Source organism: Scyliorhinus torazame, chromosome 5 (genome assembly GCF_047496885.1).
Source record: "Scyliorhinus torazame isolate Kashiwa2021f chromosome 5, sScyTor2.1, whole genome shotgun sequence".
Classification (NCBI taxonomy): domain Eukaryota; kingdom Metazoa; phylum Chordata; class Chondrichthyes; order Carcharhiniformes; family Scyliorhinidae; genus Scyliorhinus; species Scyliorhinus torazame.
The window spans coordinates 151390768-151408870 of NC_092711.1; the positions used below are offsets into that span (position 1 = coordinate 151390768).

The following is an 18103-nucleotide window of genomic DNA, read 5'->3' on the forward strand; positions in this document are numbered from 1 at the left end:
CGGCTGTCCTCTAGTGCAGTGCTGAGGGAGTGCTGCTCTTTTGGAGGTGCCATCTTTCAAATGATGTGTGAAACTGTGGTCCCATTTTCCTCCTTTGGTGAATATAAAATATCCCACATCATTCTTTTTGAAGAAGAGCAGGGGAGTTATCCCAGGTGTCCTGGTCAATATATATCCCTCAATAAACATCATTAAAACAGATCATTATTATCCTATTGCTGTTTGTTAACTGTCAATAGGTTGTAAGGAGACTACAAACAGATACAGACAGGTTAGGTGAGTGGGCAACAATTTTCAGATGGAATAGAATGTGGGGAAATTTGAATGTGTTCACTTCGGCAAGAAGAATAGAGAAACACAATTCTATTTAAATGGAGAGAGATTTCAATACTCAGTATTACAGAGGGATCTGTGTGTCCTGGTACAGGAATCATAAAATGTTAATATGAAGGTACATTAAGTGATTAGGAAAACAACTGGAATATTAATGTTTCCCACAAGGGGAATGAAAGTTACAGCTGTGCAGGTCCTTGGTGAGACCACATCTGGAATATTGTGCACTAGTTCTTCACTTTGTTTGAAACACAAAAATATAATTGTGTTCGCAGCAGTTCAGAGAAGGCTCACTCGACTCATTCTCAGGATGAAGGGCTTCTCTTATGCAGAAAGGTTGAACATGTCAGGTCCTTAGTCATTTATAGAAACTTTTACAATCCTGAGGTGATTTAATAGGGTGGAAATTAGGAAGATGTTTCCAAATATGAGAGAGACTAGAACTAGGGGATACAGTTTATCAATATGAGATCCACCATTCAGATGGAGATTGAGGAAAATGTTTTTCTCACAGAGGGTGTTTAGTCTGGAATTCTCTTCATCAGAGAGCAGTGGGGCTGGGTCATTGAATATAGTCAAGGCAGAGTTTGACAGATTATTGACAGAGGAGACAAGGGTTATGGGGGTGAGACAGGAAAGTCTCAGCCAGAGTAGCAATAATCTTATAGAATTGGGCAGCAGGTTCAAAGAGCTGAAGGGCATTCTCCTGTTCCTGTGTTCCTATCTTGTTTTGCCTAAATTTGCTGCCACGTTTCCTACACAACAGTGACTACACCTCAGAAAGTACATCATTAGCTGGAAAGTGCATTGAGAAATCCAGTGGCCCTGAAAGCTGTTATACAAGTCTAAAGCTACATTAGAGTATCTGACACTTAAAGGGAGATGCTATTGAATATATTTAATCACTGAGCGTATGTACAGTACAAATTATTAATTACAAAAATGTGTTATAATGAGGTGAAGTCTAACAGCCAATTATGATAAAGTGGCTGACTCCAACTATTCTCCTTGGAATCACCACTCTTTTTAGTGACTACAATGTACTGACATCACCAAACCTAAACACGTAGAGCTTCCAGACTCATCGACCCCCAAACAGGCTGAATGTGCCCTGGTGCCAAAAGTGGGGAGTCACAGGAACAGCTAACAGAGGAGCCAGAGAGAACCCATTTGGGGAGCCAAAGAGAAACCATTTGGGCCCAGAACATTGTAAATATCCTTTTACTCTGGCTGTCTTTGAGCCTCAACTCATTTTCTGCTTTTTATAACCATGTTCAGTTTCATTAATAAACTTTTATCAGAAAACATATTTGATTTTTGTTGACTTTTCTTGATTAGACTGATGCACATTAAGGATAGCGGGTAAGAGGGAGTGACAGACTCTTTAACAGAAAGTGAGCCACTCTAAGGCAGTGTTTTTCAAACGTTTTTACTGAGTACCCATTTTTGCCAACCGGTCGACCTTCGCGACCCACGTCAGCCAATCTTTGCGAGCCACATCGGCTGACCTATGTGACCCTCACTGGCCAACCTTCGTGACCCACCATTTTCACTGACCTTTAATGTGACAGGTGAGTCTGCTTGCTCCTCACAATCTCACTTGCTTTGTTATTCAATGTTACGTTCCTGACAATGACTTCAACTGATGATTTAAGATCTCACTGCATCCATTGAAAAAAATAAAGACATTTATCCTCAAACTCGCCATGTTTCGTCGTCAAATGTCTTTGAAGTTTTGAGGGTTTTAAACTTTCATTTCCCAGTGCTTCCCTGCATTTTACACACTTTGAATCCTGATTTCCAGTGGTACAATGAATAACGCATCCCCCAAGTAATCGTCTTTATGCTGCTTTGTTCCTGTTCACAGCTTCTTCTTCATGGGTTGTTCACCAGAGGCCCTGGAACTCAAAATGGAGGAATCACTCTCGCGTGCCCAGAGCACGTGATGTCAGTGTGGCCTGCTGTCTGCCACTACTCCAGGCAGAAGAGTCCAGCTATTTTTAAAAAATTCTGCCCCTGGGTCAGCGCACTGACATCAGGAGGCCGTGTTCTACCCCGCTGGGCTCCAGGCCTGCACACTGCTGAGGGGCACGCATGCGGGGAAGAGCCGGCATTCTAAAAGCGGTTGCGCCGTTTAGCACCAATTTCCGTGATCTGGGACGCCCGCGGCACGACCTTCCCAATACCCGCCCAGGACCCACCCTCAAGTCGTGCCGCTCGATTTGAAAGTGACTGCTCCAAGGTAATTGACAAAGGAGCCAGTGGGTAGATGAGATTTTATTTTTTGACACAGCGAGCTGTTCTGATCTGCCTGAACGCTGATTCAGTAGTATCTTTCCAAAGGCTAAATACTTGAAAGATAAGAATTTGCAGGGCTGTGGGGAAAGAGCAGAGCAGTTGGATGAATCAGTCAGTCCTTCCAAAGAGATAGCAGGGGCATGATGGGCCAAATGGTCTCCTCCTGCAGCCTGTGAATCTGAGCCTCCTGCTTTTGTGCAGGTTAAAAGGGACAGATTTCATTGCATCCTCTTCCCCGTATATGTATTTAAAGAGATGGGTTTATCTTTAGCTCCGAGTGACCGATATACCAATTGGTTGGAGGCCCATTTCCCAGTCAGTCCTCCAGCACCTTCCTGTCTCTCTATTAGTGCGACGTCCATGGCAGTTTCCCAACTGGGGCACAGGCCCTGTTATTCTCAGCTAAATTCAGCCCCCAGCTCTGTCTCCTGCCTGTCATTGACACGAGCAATAGACACAGAAAGGTGCCCGAGGCTCAAATGGGAAGTCAAAATTTGTGGCTCTGAACCAAGACTTCAACATTTGTCAATCAAATCCCTGTTATTTATACTGGGGTTTCTATTATTACCGTGCCACCCCTTTTCATGTCACATTGATGTACTTTAGGGAAAGTGGGTGAGAGGGGAGACAAAGGGTGGGAGTTTTAACAGGTAACTTTCCCTTTCTAACTTTGCAATGTCGATAATGTCAGCCGTGGCTCAGTGGGCAGCTCTCTCACCTCTGAGTCAGAAGGTTGTTGGTTCAAATCCCAGTCCAGGGACCCGAGGGCAAGAATCACATCCAACATTCCTGGTCCCAGCACTGAAGGAGTCTGCACAGCCTTCTTTCAAATAAGATGTTAAACTGAGGCCCTGTCTGCCCCTCTCAGGTGGGTGTAAAAGTTCCCACAGCCACTATTTGGAAGAAGAGCAGGGGAGTTATCCCCGGTGTCTTGGTCAATATTTATCCCTCAATCAACATCACTAAAAACAGATAATCTGCTCATTATCACATTGCTGTGTGTGGGATCTTGCTGTGTGTAAATTGGCTGCTGTGTTTCCTACATTGCAACAGTGACTTCACTTCAAAGGTACTTCATTGGCTGGAAAGCACTTTGTGACGTCCTGTGGTTGTGAAAGATGCTATAGAAATGCAAGTTGTTAAATTTAAGATTTCTGTTGTCTGATCTTGTTATTTGGAACTTTATTGATTTCAGCCACACCCAACCTACCATTTAATAAATTCACTTTGGTTCAGACAAGGCAATTAAGACAAAGATAGAATTTGCTTGATATTAAATTTAAAAGTTTATTCAAAGAAACTTTAAGACATTGACTTTTACAACTCAATGTGGGTGATCGGTCTGTAGAAGCGTAACGCTCTCTAGCTCCTTCTTTGACAGTAATTCTTGTGGAATTCAGCCTCGGGAGTCTGGCTCCTTCTTTGACAGTAATTTCTTTGGAACTCGGCCTTGGAAATCTTCAGTACTTGGCCAGCAAGGATGACCTTCAGAATCTCTACTTTTATCCCCAAAGTGACCATTACCTCTTGTCAGAGTTGGGCCTGTTGTAACATGGCCATTGGTCAATTTGGTCACTGGATTAATTTAATTGGATCCCCAATTACTGACTCCACCTTCTCTCATTATCTCAGACAGGAATACAATAGAACTGTTTCATACTGTCGCTTTATCTGATTCTATACAATCCCTTATTCAGACAGTTTCAAATGTTGAAGCTAATCAGAGTTTGAAGGTCTCTCTTGCCCGAACATTTATCATGATTGCACATATCTTACATACACAGCAATTAAGCTTTTGCATTTTTACAGCAAATAAACCTCAGTCTCTTACTGTAACTACTGATTCATTTTTGATTATTTAATTGTCACTCAATTAAGGCTCATTACTTAATCAGTCATCTGATACTAACTGGTAGCTAATTAATACAGTAATCGTTAATTAATACATTTGGTTAATACAATATCCAGTGGTTGAAAAAGACTGTTTTATGGAAGACAATCACTTTCTTTCTTACTAACTTTGATTGGATTGAACAATGAGTCTTAGACTGGAGCCAGACTTTGGCAGGATATGATACCCTGTAGCTTTACAAAATTCTGGAACAATTTGTTGTTTTAAACAATTTTGCCTCATTCATCAGTTTCGAGAAACAGTTTGGTTTATATAGAATGAATTTTTAAAATAAAGGTCCAGTCACGTTTCAGAGTTTAACATGGCTTCCTTAACCTTGTTACTTATAACAGTGAAGTTGGACGAGTGATTGATTTTTAAAAAGAAATATTATTAATGAGGCATACGCAGAATTACCGACATTACAACAGTGGGTGCACTTCAAAAGTATTTCAAAGGCTGTAAAACGTTTTAGGAGATTGTGTGGTCACGAAAGATGTTATAGAAATAGATATAGAATCCCTTGCGTGCAGAAGGAGGTCGTTCAGCCCATCGAGTCGGCACCAACCCTTCAACTCACCCCATATCCACTCACCCATAACCTAAGCTGCACACCCCTGGACACTGGGGGGGGGGGGGGGGGGGGGGCAATTTATCAGGGCCAATCCCCCTAACCCATATATCTTAGGACTGTGGGAGGAAACCCACACAGACACGGGGAGAATGTACAATCCACACGCAGACAGTGACCAAGGTCAGAATGGAACATGGGCCCCTGGTGGCGTGAGGCAACAGTGCTAACTACTATGCCATTGTGCCACTATAATAAATGTAATTTATTTTTAGAACTAGTTCCCAAACTTGGATATATCACACTCGGTCCACTCATGAAGATCACTCATAAAGACTGAGACTTGATTTTATGTAACAACCATGTCTTTCACTTCATTTCAAATACCCTGTGAAAATCCAAACACAGTATCTCATGAAGGTATTTGATTTAAAACAGAATGACTTGTTGTGATTTGAGATTCACTGCCTGACAATGAAATTAAAATGAAATAAAAATCGCTTATTGTCACAAGTAGGCTTCAAATAAAGTTACTGTGAAAAGCCCCAAGTCGCCACATTCCGGCGCCTTTTCAGGGAGGCTGGTACAGGAATTGAACCGTGCTGCTGGCCTGCCTTGGTCTGCTTTAAAAGCCAACTATTTAACCCAGTGTGCTAAACCAGCCCCATTATGGTGCAGGAAGTAAATTCTCCTGTAACTTTCAAAAGAGAACTGGATAGATTGTGCAGGGTGCAGGAAAATAAACTTGCAGGGTGATGGGACCAATTAGATTGTTCATTCAAAGAGCTAGCATGGGAATGGTGGGCCTAATGGCCTCCTTCTTATCCCTTTGATTCTCGTTTACATTTGAAGAAAATCTTAGCATTGAACCAGAGTTTGGCAGTATTTGGGAAATATCTGAAATCCACTTCCTACGAGGGGGGAAGAAGCGGAGATGATGGAATATTTCCAAAGGAAATTGGTTGGGCTTTTGAGGGAAATAAACCGACAGGGGTACGTACGGGAATAGAACGGGGTAATCATTTGATCAATAGAAATCTACAAGTTGTGAATCTTTGGAATTCTCTACCCCAGAGGGCTGTGGGAGCTCCTTCATTGAGTGTGTTTAAAGCAGAGACTGACAGATTTCTAAATACCAATAACACAAAGGGATATGGGGATAGTGTGGGGAAAAAGCCATTGAAGTGGATGATCAGCCATGATCGTATTGAATGGTGGAGCAGGCTCAACGGGCTGAATGGCCAACTCCTGCTCCTATGTTCCAATGGTACAAAGATGCGAGAAACACCCAGATAAATTAGACAAAAGAACCCTGTAACCACCATAGCCCATCTTCATGAGAACATGGCTACTTTGGGAACTAAATATCTTCCAACGTGCAAACACCTTTTCATTCTGTGCCCCTCGTCAAACTTGGAACCAGGTAATCGCAACGAGGCTCAAAAACGGTCAGCCCACCGGAGGCAGAGGTGTTAGACCGGCCAGTCCAGCAGAAAGAAACCCTCCAATCATCACCATTCACCAGATGTCAGAATGAACAAAATGCAGTCCTGGATGTCAGTGAGAGCAGAAACAATAACAACGGAGCCAACATCTGTAATTTGTGAACTTGTTGGAGTAACAACAGGTGTGATGAATCACAAAACCCCTCCCCACATTGAGAGCAGATGAATGGTCTCTCCCCAGAATTAACTCGCTAGTGTCTCCGTAGTTGGGACGGATCACTGAATGTCTCTTCTGCTCAGAGCAGGTGAATGGCCTCTTCCAGGTGTGAACTCGCTAGTGTTCCCGCAGGGTGTATGGATATCTGAATCCCTTCTCTCACTAAGAGCAGGTTAACGGCCTCTCCCCAGTGTGAACTCGCTGGTGTGTCTGCAGGTGGGATAATTGAGTGAATCCCTTCCCACACTGAAAGCAGGTGAACGGCCTCTCCCCAGTGTGAACTCGCTGGTGTCTCTGCAGGTTGAATAACTGAGTGAATCCCTTCTCACACTGAGAGCAGATGAACGGCCTCTCCCCAGTGTGAACTCGCTGGTGTGTCCGCAGGCTCGATGAAGTAGTGAATCCTTTCTCACATTGAGAGCAGGTGAATGGCTTCTCCGCACTGTGAACTCGCTGGTGTTTCAACAGATCAGATGATTCTATGAATCCCTTCTCACACTGAGAGCAGATGAACGGCCTCTCCCCAGTATGAAGTCGCTGGTGTCTCCGCAGTCTCCTTAAAGTAGGGAATCCCTTCTCACACTCGGAGCAGATGAACGGCCTCTCCCCAGTGTGAACTTTCTGGTGTGTCCGCAGGTCGGATGATTGAATGAATCCCTTCCCACACTGAGAGCAGATGAACGGTCTCTCCCCAGTGTGAACTCGCTGGTGTGTCCGCAGCTCGGATGATTGAATGAATCCCTTCCCACACTGAGAGCAGATGAACGGCCTCTCCCCAGTGTGAACTCGCTGATGTGTCCGCAGGTTGGATGATTGAGTGAATCCCTTCTCACACTGAGAGCAGGTGAACGGCCTCTCTCCAGTGTGAACTCGCTGATGTCTCTGCAGGGCGGATAACTGAATGAATCCCTTTCCACACACAGAGCAGGTGAAAGGCCTCTCCCCAGTGTGACTGCGTCGATGGGCTTCCAGCTGAGATGGAGCCCAAAATCCCTTCCCACAGTCCCCACATTTCCACCGTTTCTCCAGGGTGGGGGTGTCCTCGTGTCTCTCCCGGTCGGACAATCAATTGAAGCCTCGTCCACAGAACACGTGTACGGTCTTTCCCCGCTGTGAATGGTGTGATTTCGTTTCAGTCAGTGTAACTGGTTCAAACTCTTTCCACAGTCAGTGCTTTGGAACACTCTCACTCGGGTATGTGTGTGTGTCTCGGGGCTTTTCCAGTCACACTGATCTTTTGAAGCAGACAGAAAAGACAAACATTTCTCCTTCTAGATTCAACGTCCGGTGATATTCAGTTACAAGGAATTGAGAGACTCAGTCAGATTGAGACGTGACGTTTGAGATTTCGGTCTGCAATTCCTCCTCTTCTAATATCCTGTAAAAACAATTTACAAAAGTTACTTTTCTTCTCCTCATTTTGGAGAAGGTATCCTGAGGGTAACGACAGTCTGGCCGTGGGGTTAATCCTTCGGGTCCTCAGTCTTATTGAGGAATGTCCCCTTGGATCTATTGTGGTCGTGATTCTTTTGTATTTTTGTTATTATGGGAGGGTTTATGTGTTGTTGACTTTATCCTACTCTGGTACCGACGGGGCTTTTATCTGTGAAAGGAGCAGTTTGGGGAAACTTTGGTGCCTCTGGTGTAAAGTGAGTTGGAGGAGGGGGTAATGACGCACGCCCGATTGTGGCGTGAAAATCTGTTCCTGTCTCTCTGTCGCCTAACTAATGGCGGCAGTTAATCATCAAATTTTCTCAGGGAATGTATGGGCCATCCATCGCCCTATCAGAAGGCAAATGATTGTCTCCTTTCTTAAGGAGAAAGTCGACATAGCTTTATTTCAGGAAACTCATCTAGATTAAACTCAATTGGGGTTGACACGGTGGCACGGTAGTTAGCACTGGTGCATCACAGCTCCAGGGTCTCAGGTTCAATTCCGGCCTCGGGTGACTGACTGTGTGGAGTTTGCACATTCTCCCAGTGTCTTTGTGGGTTTCCTCCGGGATCTCAGGTTTCCTCCCACAGTCCAAAGATGTGCAAATTAGGTGGATTGGCTATGCTACATTGCCCCTTAGTGTTCAAAAAAGTTGGGTAGGGTTACTGGGTGACTCGGATAGACTGGAGGCATGGGCTTAAGTAGAGTGCTCTTTCAAAGGCAGGTGCAGACTTGATGGGCCGAGTGGCCTCCTTCTGCACTGTAGGGATTCTGTGATGAGGAATACTTTAAATTGAGGCGGGATTGGGTGATGCAGGTTTTTTTGCCCCTTTTTCATCAAGTAGCAGGGGTGTGGCAATCTTTATGAATAAAAATATCCCTTTCAAAGTTGAAACCTGAACAAAGGACAAAGCAGATAGATATGTGGTCATTAGAGGTTTGGTGCATGGAGATGTTGTTTCAATAATGAATGCTTATGGATCCCCAAATTACTCCCGGAGTTAATTACGAAGGCTTTTGTGGATTTCGCAAAGTTAGCTTCAACTAACATTTTTGTGGACGGTGACTTCAACTGCCACTTATATCCTCTGGTAGATAAGCTCCCAATTACCAAGAACCCCCCCCCCCCCCGTTTCAAGCTAGGGCGTAGCCTCGGCTTGTGAGGAGGTGGGTTATGTGGATGTTTGGAAAACTTTGAACCTGAGGGGCGGAGCTTTTACGTTCTTTCCAGCCCCACATCAATGTCATACTAGAATCAACGGCTTTTCTGTGCCGAAGACAATCCGACACCTGGTGTCCTCCTGCAACACAGGAAACATTATAATTTTGGACCAATCCACCTCACCCGCCCGCGCGCCCCCCCCCCCCCCCCCCCCATTTTCCAGGAGCTTCTGCTCGAGGGCTCACCCCCAAGTCAAGAACGTGAAGGTTTGATGCCTTCCTGATAAGAGGTACTTTATTTACTGCACATTTTAACGAAGAGTTTGAGTTCTTCCTTTTCTTTAACTCGGCCCCTGGTATTTCCCCCTTCAGCCGTGTGAAGTTCATGCCGGGTGGGGGAGGGTGGATAATTTCTTACCCTGCTAATAAAAGGTGCAAGTGTTGGAGAACCAGCGGCGTCTGGAGGTTTGTTTGGCGAACGCCGAGGAGGATTATAAGGAGGCCCAAGTAAGCTATTGCTGAAGGAGGTTAACGCAGCAAGACTCCCTATTTACTCAGCAGGTTGAGAAAAGTTGAAAGTTTGCGAGGCAGAAGTTGTACGAGTTTGGGAGCAACCTGAGCAAATACAAACGCCGACTTTGGAGCGATTTTCTCTGTGCGGCTTGGCAGAGGGAAAAGGGTCATGAAGACGGAGGAAATAAACCAAAATTTCGGGAATTCTATGCAGGATTATACAGGTCTGAGCAGTCTGGTGATGTGTTGGCGGTGTGGAGCATTATTTCTCTTCCTTGAATCTCCCGGAGGCCTCAGAAAGCCAGCATGAGGCTCTTAACGCTACTCTTTCTACGGAAGCGATGTCAAAGACCATGAAGGAGCTTCAGCCAGGTAAAGCGCTGGGACCACATGGCTGTGGGTGTGGGTTTTATAGGGGATTTGAGGTTTACTGTTGGATCTATTTGTGGGTATGTATTATCACTTTGACTCAAGTATGCTGCCATCGACTCTCTGTGAGGTTTATGTGTTTGATTCTGAAGCGGACAAGGATCACGGGAGTGTGTCTCTTATCAGCCAATCTTTCTTTCGGAATGTTGACTTGAAACTGCTACCTAAAGTTTTTGCAAGAAATCTTGAGGGCATCCTTCCAACAATCATTTTTTTATTTTAATTTAGAGTACCCAATTCATTTTTTCTAATTTAGGGACAATTTAGCTTGGCCAATCCACCTCCCCTGCACATCTTTGGGTTGTGGGGGTGAAACCCACACAAACACGGGGAGAATGTGCAAACTCCACACGGACAGTGACCCAGAGCCGGGATCAAACCTGGGACCTCGGCGCCATGAGGCAGCAGTGCTAACCACTGCACTACCGTGCTGCCCTCCTTCAAACAATCATGAGGGAGGACCAGTCTGACCTTGTTCTGCATCACTAACCAGCTGAGCTAAATTGGCTCCTAATTATATTACAAGCTGGGCAGCGGCAGGGTTCATGAATGTCGTATTTGGGCTTCTGAGAAGATCTCGACAAATAAATGTGTCAAGCTGAGGGAGCAAAGGATGTCAATGTCTTTAAGCGAGAGAGAGAGACCTGGGCCAACCTTCCCAGAGTCTGCACCCTCCCTGGATTCACTTCCTTTCCCTTCAGTTGCTGCAAGTGACCAATTGAAGGTGAGAATGAGAAAAGAAATGGAAAGGGGGAGAAAAGAAAATGTTTTACTCACAGATGTTGGAGACGGGAGGAAGTTTGCGTTCTTGTGACGTTCAATCGAGCAGTCACACAAAGCCCGAGCTGATTAGCTGGAGGACCAGAAAGGAGGACAATTCTTGCCATTGGTCAATACCTCAGGTAAAAGGTCAGGAGGCGGGCTACCCTTTGCACATGCGCAGCCTCCCCTCTCCCTTGGACATGCGCAGTCATGGGCACGGGGAGATCACCGATTGGCTTCTCGCTCTGGCCGTCAGCCGGTTGCCTGGAATCCTTCTCTCGAGGTGGTTCTGTTGTCGGTTTCTTTTCCCCCTTGTTCAAGGGGCGGGCGAAACAACGGGTGGGGGGCGGGGAGCGCCGGGCTGCGCACTGGAACCCGGTGACGACAGCGCGGAATAGAGTAATTCCTATTGGCTGATTCGGGCAGTGCCCATTGTGATGTCACAGCGGAAGTGAAGGAAACATCCTCCTGTCTCCAACATCTGTGAGTGAAACACTTTCATTTCTCCCCCCTTTCCATTTCTTTTCTCATTCTCACCTTCAATTGGTCACTTGCAGCAACTGAAGTGAAAGGAAGTGAATCCAGGGAGGGTGCAGACTCTGCAAAGCTTGGCCCAGGTCTCTCTCTCTCTCTCTTAAAGACATTGCCATCCTTTGCTCCCTCAGCTTGACACATTTATTTGTCTGGCTAAAAGGATGGTCTCTCGCCACCGGTGGTAGCAGCGCGGTTGGGTGACTTGCACGACTTCCTGCGGTTAGAGAAGAGAAAGTCTGAGTTAAGGGTGCAGCAGGGGGGTTTGAGAAAAGGTGGGGGATGTTTGTGACCATGTTTGAGGAGCTGTTCGTCGCGGGGGGGATCTGTACAAACCATATAGTTGATTGTTGGGAAGAATGTTTCCCGGGGTGTTTATTTGCTGTAACCTACTTTGATACAAGTTTGAATTAAATGCATTTTTAAAAAAAAATAATAAATTAAAGGATGGTCCCTTTCCTGATGTTCACAATTAAAGGAAGAGAAAATGCTGGAAAATCTCAGCAGGTCTGGCAGCATCTGTAGGGAGAGAAAAAGCTGTTGTTTCGAGTCCGATGACTCTTTGACAAAGAGTCATCAAACTCGAAACGTCAGCTCTTTTCTCCCCCTACAGATGCTGCCAGACCTGCTGAGATTTTCCAGCATTTTCTCTTTCATTTCAGATTCCAGCACCCACAGTAATTTTCTTTTATCACAATTGAAGGGCTGGTTTCTCCAGGAGATGGCTGACATTTAATGGGACAGTAAATTAATATCGGCTAGAGATATGTCTAGTGGTTTTAAATTAGATATATTATTTATGGTCTGTAATAAAGTACATTTACTATTATTTCTGGTTGTGTAATATTGTACTGTCGCTATTTATATATTTCCAGTCATCTCTTCCCTCATAAGGCTATTAGTCTATGGAATTCTCTTCCACAGGGATCAGTGGAGTCTGTGGGTCACTGAATATATTCAAGGATGAGTTGGACAGATTTTTAATATTTCTTTTATGTTTTTTACCATTTTTAAAATAATGAATGCAACAGAATAACAGAAATATTGATGGAAAATAGGTACAGTGTAGAACAACTGATACTGCCGCATAAATACAAGCAACACATTGCAGAATTAATTCAGAGCAGGATATTTGAGCGACCAGAGCCTCTAGATGAAATGCCAGATCAGTTAACAGGTTAACATAGTGAACGGGGAAAGAGGGTAAGATTATATAAAAACAGAAGAATAACAATGCAAGGCGCATACCCCAAAATATTACAAAACACACTAACAGCATAGTCGAATTAAAATAACATAGATGACATAGAATCTCGATAGTGCAGAAGGAGGCCATTTGCTTCTTCAAGTCTGCACTGACCCTCAGAAAAAGCACTCACAGAGGCAGACTCCCCATCCTAGTCCCATAATCCGGTCCATTGATCATGGTCAACCCACCTCACCTAACATTGTTTGTGCGGAGGGGCACGAATTCAAAAATCCCTAAAACAGTACTACAATGGAGAAGAAACATGGGAGGCTTGGCCCTCCCGAACTTGCAATACTATCACTGGGCAGCCACGGCCGAAAGAGTGAGGAGATGGGTAAAGGGCCCAGACATGAAATGGTTGATGATGGACGAGTCCTCATGTACAGGAATGACCCTCCGGGCCCTCGCCACGGCAACACTCCCATCCCCGCCAGCAAAACACTCAAGTCCAGTGGTGGCAGCTACCCTGAAAACCTGGAACCAGATGTGGCAGCATTTCAGTCTGACCGATGTGTCCATCATGGCCCCCATCTGCGGCAACCATAGGTTTGCACCAGCCATTCTCAACACCACCTTCAAGAGATGGAGACAGGACGGGGAACACTGATGGTTAGGGACTTTTACACGGGAAATAGACTAGCGACCTTAGAGGTGCTGACGGACAGACTGGACCTACCAAACAGGGATGAGCTCCAGGTCAAAAACTTTCTCCGCAAGGAGACAGCAGCATACCCAGGAACCCTGAGAAGCACAATGCAAGAGGAGTTACTGGACGCAGACAGTCTGGGGAAGGGAAACTGTGGACCTGTACGGACAACTTTTAATAAGGATGCGCTCCTTACTTGACGAAACCCAGGAAAAATGGGAGGAAGAGCGAGGGACGGAAATAGGGTGGGGACTCTGGAGCGAAGCACTGAACGGGACCAACTCCACCTTCTACGCAAGGCTAAGCTTCATGCAGCTGAATGTTGTGCACAGAGCACACCTGACAAGAACCCGAATGAGCAGGTTCTTCCCGGAGATGGAGGACAAATGTGAATGGTGTCAGCGGGTCCTGGCAAACCATGCCCACATGTTCTGGGTATGCCCCAGACATGTCAAATTCTGGGCAGCCTATTTAGAGGCAATGTCCATGGTTATGAGGGTGGGGCCGTGCCAACAAATGGCAGTCTTCGGGGTATAGGACCAGCCAGAACTATTCATGGGGAAGAGGGTGGACGCCCTTGCCTTTGCTTCTCTAATCGGCCGCTGGAGAATCCTGCTCGGCTGGCGATCAGCAGCACCACCCACAGCTCAGACTGGCTGGCAGACCTATCGGAATTTCTCCACCTGGAGAAGATCAAGTTCACCATCCGAGGGTCAGAGGATGGTTCCCACAAAGTGTGGAGGCCATTCACCAACTTGTTCCAGGACCTGTTTGAAGCCAGCGGCCGATGGAACACTGGGGAGGGAGGTGGGTGTACGGGAGCCAACGGGATCACAGGGAGCAGGCAGGAAAGGGGGGGGGGCTACTGGGACAAGGAGGGACAACCAGAAACCAACTGACACAGAGACCAGAGAGCCTAGAACAAAAACACAAGAAGAGGAACCCCCATTGGAAGGTTTAAAACAGGACAGGGAGTGCGCGGGGTGGAAGGGAGGAGGCTCATCAATGGGGGGAAGGGAGGGCACCGTCCACTTGTAAATAACAGATAACTCCCATTGTACAGTGAAGGGCCCAGGAAAGGACCCAGAAACGAGGAGGGAAAGGGACGGGAGATGGAGGGACCGGCACAAAGGAAATTGACATGCACATTGTAATCGGCAGAGTTACCCTGACTGCTTGGATAGTGTATAATAAGCATTGCCACAACCCTGCGACTCAATGAAAAAGAGGTGAAAAAAACTGCCCCATCCAATCCCGCCTCAATTTAAAGTGTTCCTCATAATCCAGATGGGTTTCCTGTAATAAAGCTATGTCGACTTTCTCCTTAAGAAAGGAGAGGATCTTTTTCCTTCTGATAGGGTGATGGATGCCCCGCACATTCCCTGAGAAAATCTGCACATTAACTGCCGCCATTAGTTAGGCGACAGAGAGAACAGGAACACTGTCCTACATTGCCTCAGTCATCAAGTATTTTCAGGACCAACATTGATACATTTCTAGATATTGAAGATATCGCGGGATATGGGGATTAGTTTTGGAAAATGGTGCTGAGGTAGATCGGCCAATGAGATTGAATGGTTGAGCAGGTTTGATGGGCTGAATGGTTGACTGCAGCTCCTATTTGTTATGATCTCTGTGCCCAGGACAGAAAGCACTGAGCATGGATCTGTCAATTAGCCTGAATCGGCATCTTCAGGAGAATTGGGAGGGTGAATATTAGATACAGCAGAGTGAGAATGGAGGGAGAGTGTGTGGGATGGAGATTTACAGTGTTTGGGGAATGAGAGAGGAAAGAATGTTCTCTAGAATTGTCTGTTCTGAATTTCTAGCCTGTGCTGACAGTGATGTCTTTTGTAAATTATTTTTACAGGATATTAGAAGAGGAGGAATTACAGCCAGAAATTTCAATGATCACATCCCAATCTCACAGAGTCACTCGATTAATCCGGGCCTGAATATCATCGGCCTTTGAGTCTATTTTAAAAGATTTTAAACATCAGTGTGACTGGAAAAGCACCGAGACACACACACCCGAGTGAGAGTGTTCCAGAGCACTGACTGTGGAAAGAACTTTAACCAGTTACACAACCTGAAAAAACATTGCAGCATTCACAGCAGGGAGAGACCGTACACGTGTTCTGTGTGTGGTCAAGGCTTCAACTGATTGTCCAACCTGGAAAGACACGAGGTCACCCAAAACATGGAGAAACCATGCAAATGTGGGGAGTGTGGGAAGGGATACAAAGCCCCATCTAAGCTGGAAATTCATCGACGCATTCACTCTGGGGAGAGACCGTTCACCTGCCCTCAGTGTGAGAAGGGATTCACTCAATTATCCGACCTGAAGGGATACCAGCGAGTTCACACTGGGGAGAGGATGTTCACCTGCTCTCAATGTGGGAAGGGATTCACTACTTCATCGAACCTGCTGACACACCAGCGAGTGCACACTAGGGAGAGGCCGTTCACCTGCTCTCAGTGTGAGAAGGGATTTGCTCGGTTATCTTGACTCAACATCCAATCTAATGTCCTGTAAAAGGAGATGACAAAAGTCATCACTGTCAGTCAAGGATAGAAATTCAAACACCCAAAACACGGAGAAACCATGGAAATATGGGGACTGTGGGAAGGGATACAAAGCCCCATCTAAGCTGGAAATTCATCGACGCATTCACACTGGGGAGAGGACATTCACCTGCTCTCAGTGTGGGAAGGGATTCATTCAGGTATTCAACCTGAAGAGACACCAGCGCCTTCACACTGGGGAGAGGCCATTCACCTGCTCTCAGTGTGGGAAGCACTTCACTCAGTTATCAAACCTGCAGACACACAAGCACGTTCACACTCGGGAGAGACCGTTCGTCTGCTCTCCGTGTGGGAAGGAATTCAGTAAATTATTCCAGCTGCAGAAACATCAGCGAGTTCACACTGGGGAGAGACCATTCACCTGCTCTCAGTGTGGGAAGGGATTCGCTCAGTTATCCCACCTGCGGAGACATCAACAAGTTCACAAGTGGTTACAGGGATTGGATTCTGCTGTTATTGCTGCTGTTAATCACATCCAGGACTGAACCATGTTCATTTTCACACTTGGTGAAGTGGGAGGGTTTGAGGGTTTTTCTCTGCAGGACTGGCTGGTTTCCAGTGGGCTGATGCTCTTTGTACCTAGGAGAGCACATTTCCACTGAAATGTACCACAAAAGCTGGTGAAGGACATTTATTTTATCCTGGATGGCAAATGGTGGTTTTACTGCTACTACAGGTAGATCGAAAGTAAAAACAGGAAGAACTAGAAAAAGGTATATTTCTTGATGGAAATATAAAATAAATAAATCCAGAGCTTCCTGGATGGTGAGGGAGATAGAGGTGAAGATCAGAAAAATGAATTGCGCAGATGAACGATCTCAGGTAGAAACACAATGGAGAATCAGGCTGGGTATTGAAGGACCAAAGGAGAACTTGCAGGTGGAGGCAAGAGAAATAGTGAAGGTTTTAAATGAGTACTTTGCATCTGTCTTTAAAAAGGAAGAAGATTCTACCCAGACCGAGGTAAGAGAGGAGGTAACTGGTGCACTTGAAGAATTAATAAATGAGAAAGAGGAGGCTTAGCTGTAGGAGACCGAGGGTGATGACAGGCGGCTGCTTTAGTAACAGGAAGCCAGTGTCCAGTGGTGTACCACAGGGATCAGTCCCGGGTCCCCTATTGTTCATCATTTTGCGTTTGATAAGGTTCCCCACGGTAGGCTATTGCAGAAAATACGGAGGCTGGGGATTGAGGGTGATTTAGAGATGTGGATCAGAAATTGGCTAGCTGAAAGAAGACAGAGGGTGGTGGTTGATGGGAAATGTTCAGAATGGAGTACAGTCACAAGTGGAGTACCACAAGGATCTGTTCTGGGGCCGTTGCTGTTTGTCATTTTTATCAATGACCTAGAGGAAGGCGCAGAAGGGTGGGTGAGTAAATTTGCAGACGATACTAAAGTCGGTGGTGTTGTCGATAGTGTGGAAGGATGTAGCAGGTTACAGAGGGATATAGATAAGCTGCAGAGCTGGGCTGAGAGGTGGCAAATTGAGTTTAATGTAGAGAAGTGTGAGGTGATTCACTTTGGAAGGAATAACAGGAATGCGGAATATTTGGCTAATGGTAAAGTTCTTGAAAGTGTGGATGAGCAGGGGGATCTAGGTGTCCATGTACATAGATCCCTGAAAGTTGCCACCCAGGTTGATAGGGTTGCGAAGAAGGCCTATGGAGTGTTGGCCTTTATTGGTAGAGGGATTGAGTTCCGGAGTTGGGAGGTCATGTTGCAGCTGTACAGAACTCTGGTACGGCCGCATTTGGAGTATTGCGTACAGTTCTGGTCACAGCATTATCGGAAGGACGTGGAGGCTTTGGAGCGGGTGCAGAGGAGATTTACCAGGATGTTGCCTGGTATGGAGGGAAAATCTTATGAGGAAAGGCTGATGGACTTGAGGTTGTTTTCGTTGGAGAGAAGAAGGTTAAGAGGAGACTTAATAGAGGCATACAAAATGATCAGGGGGTTGGATAGGGTGGACAGTGGGAGCCTTCTCCCGCGGATGGAAATGGCTGGCATGAGGGGACATAACTTTAAACTGAGGGGTAA

At 45.9% G+C, this 18103-nt stretch overlaps 1 protein-coding gene across 1 annotated transcript in view; it reads right to left on the bottom strand.

Annotated features, from left to right (window-relative positions):
* LOC140422099 (uncharacterized) overlaps nt 1–18103 on the bottom strand; it is a 63610-nt gene that overhangs the window by 8120 nt on the left and 37387 nt on the right. The window contains exon 4 of the mRNA XM_072507115.1: nt 6958–7727. Coding sequence (XP_072363216.1) covers nt 6958–7727 — 770 coding nt within the window. The remainder of the gene's footprint in view (nt 1–6957; nt 7728–18103) is intronic.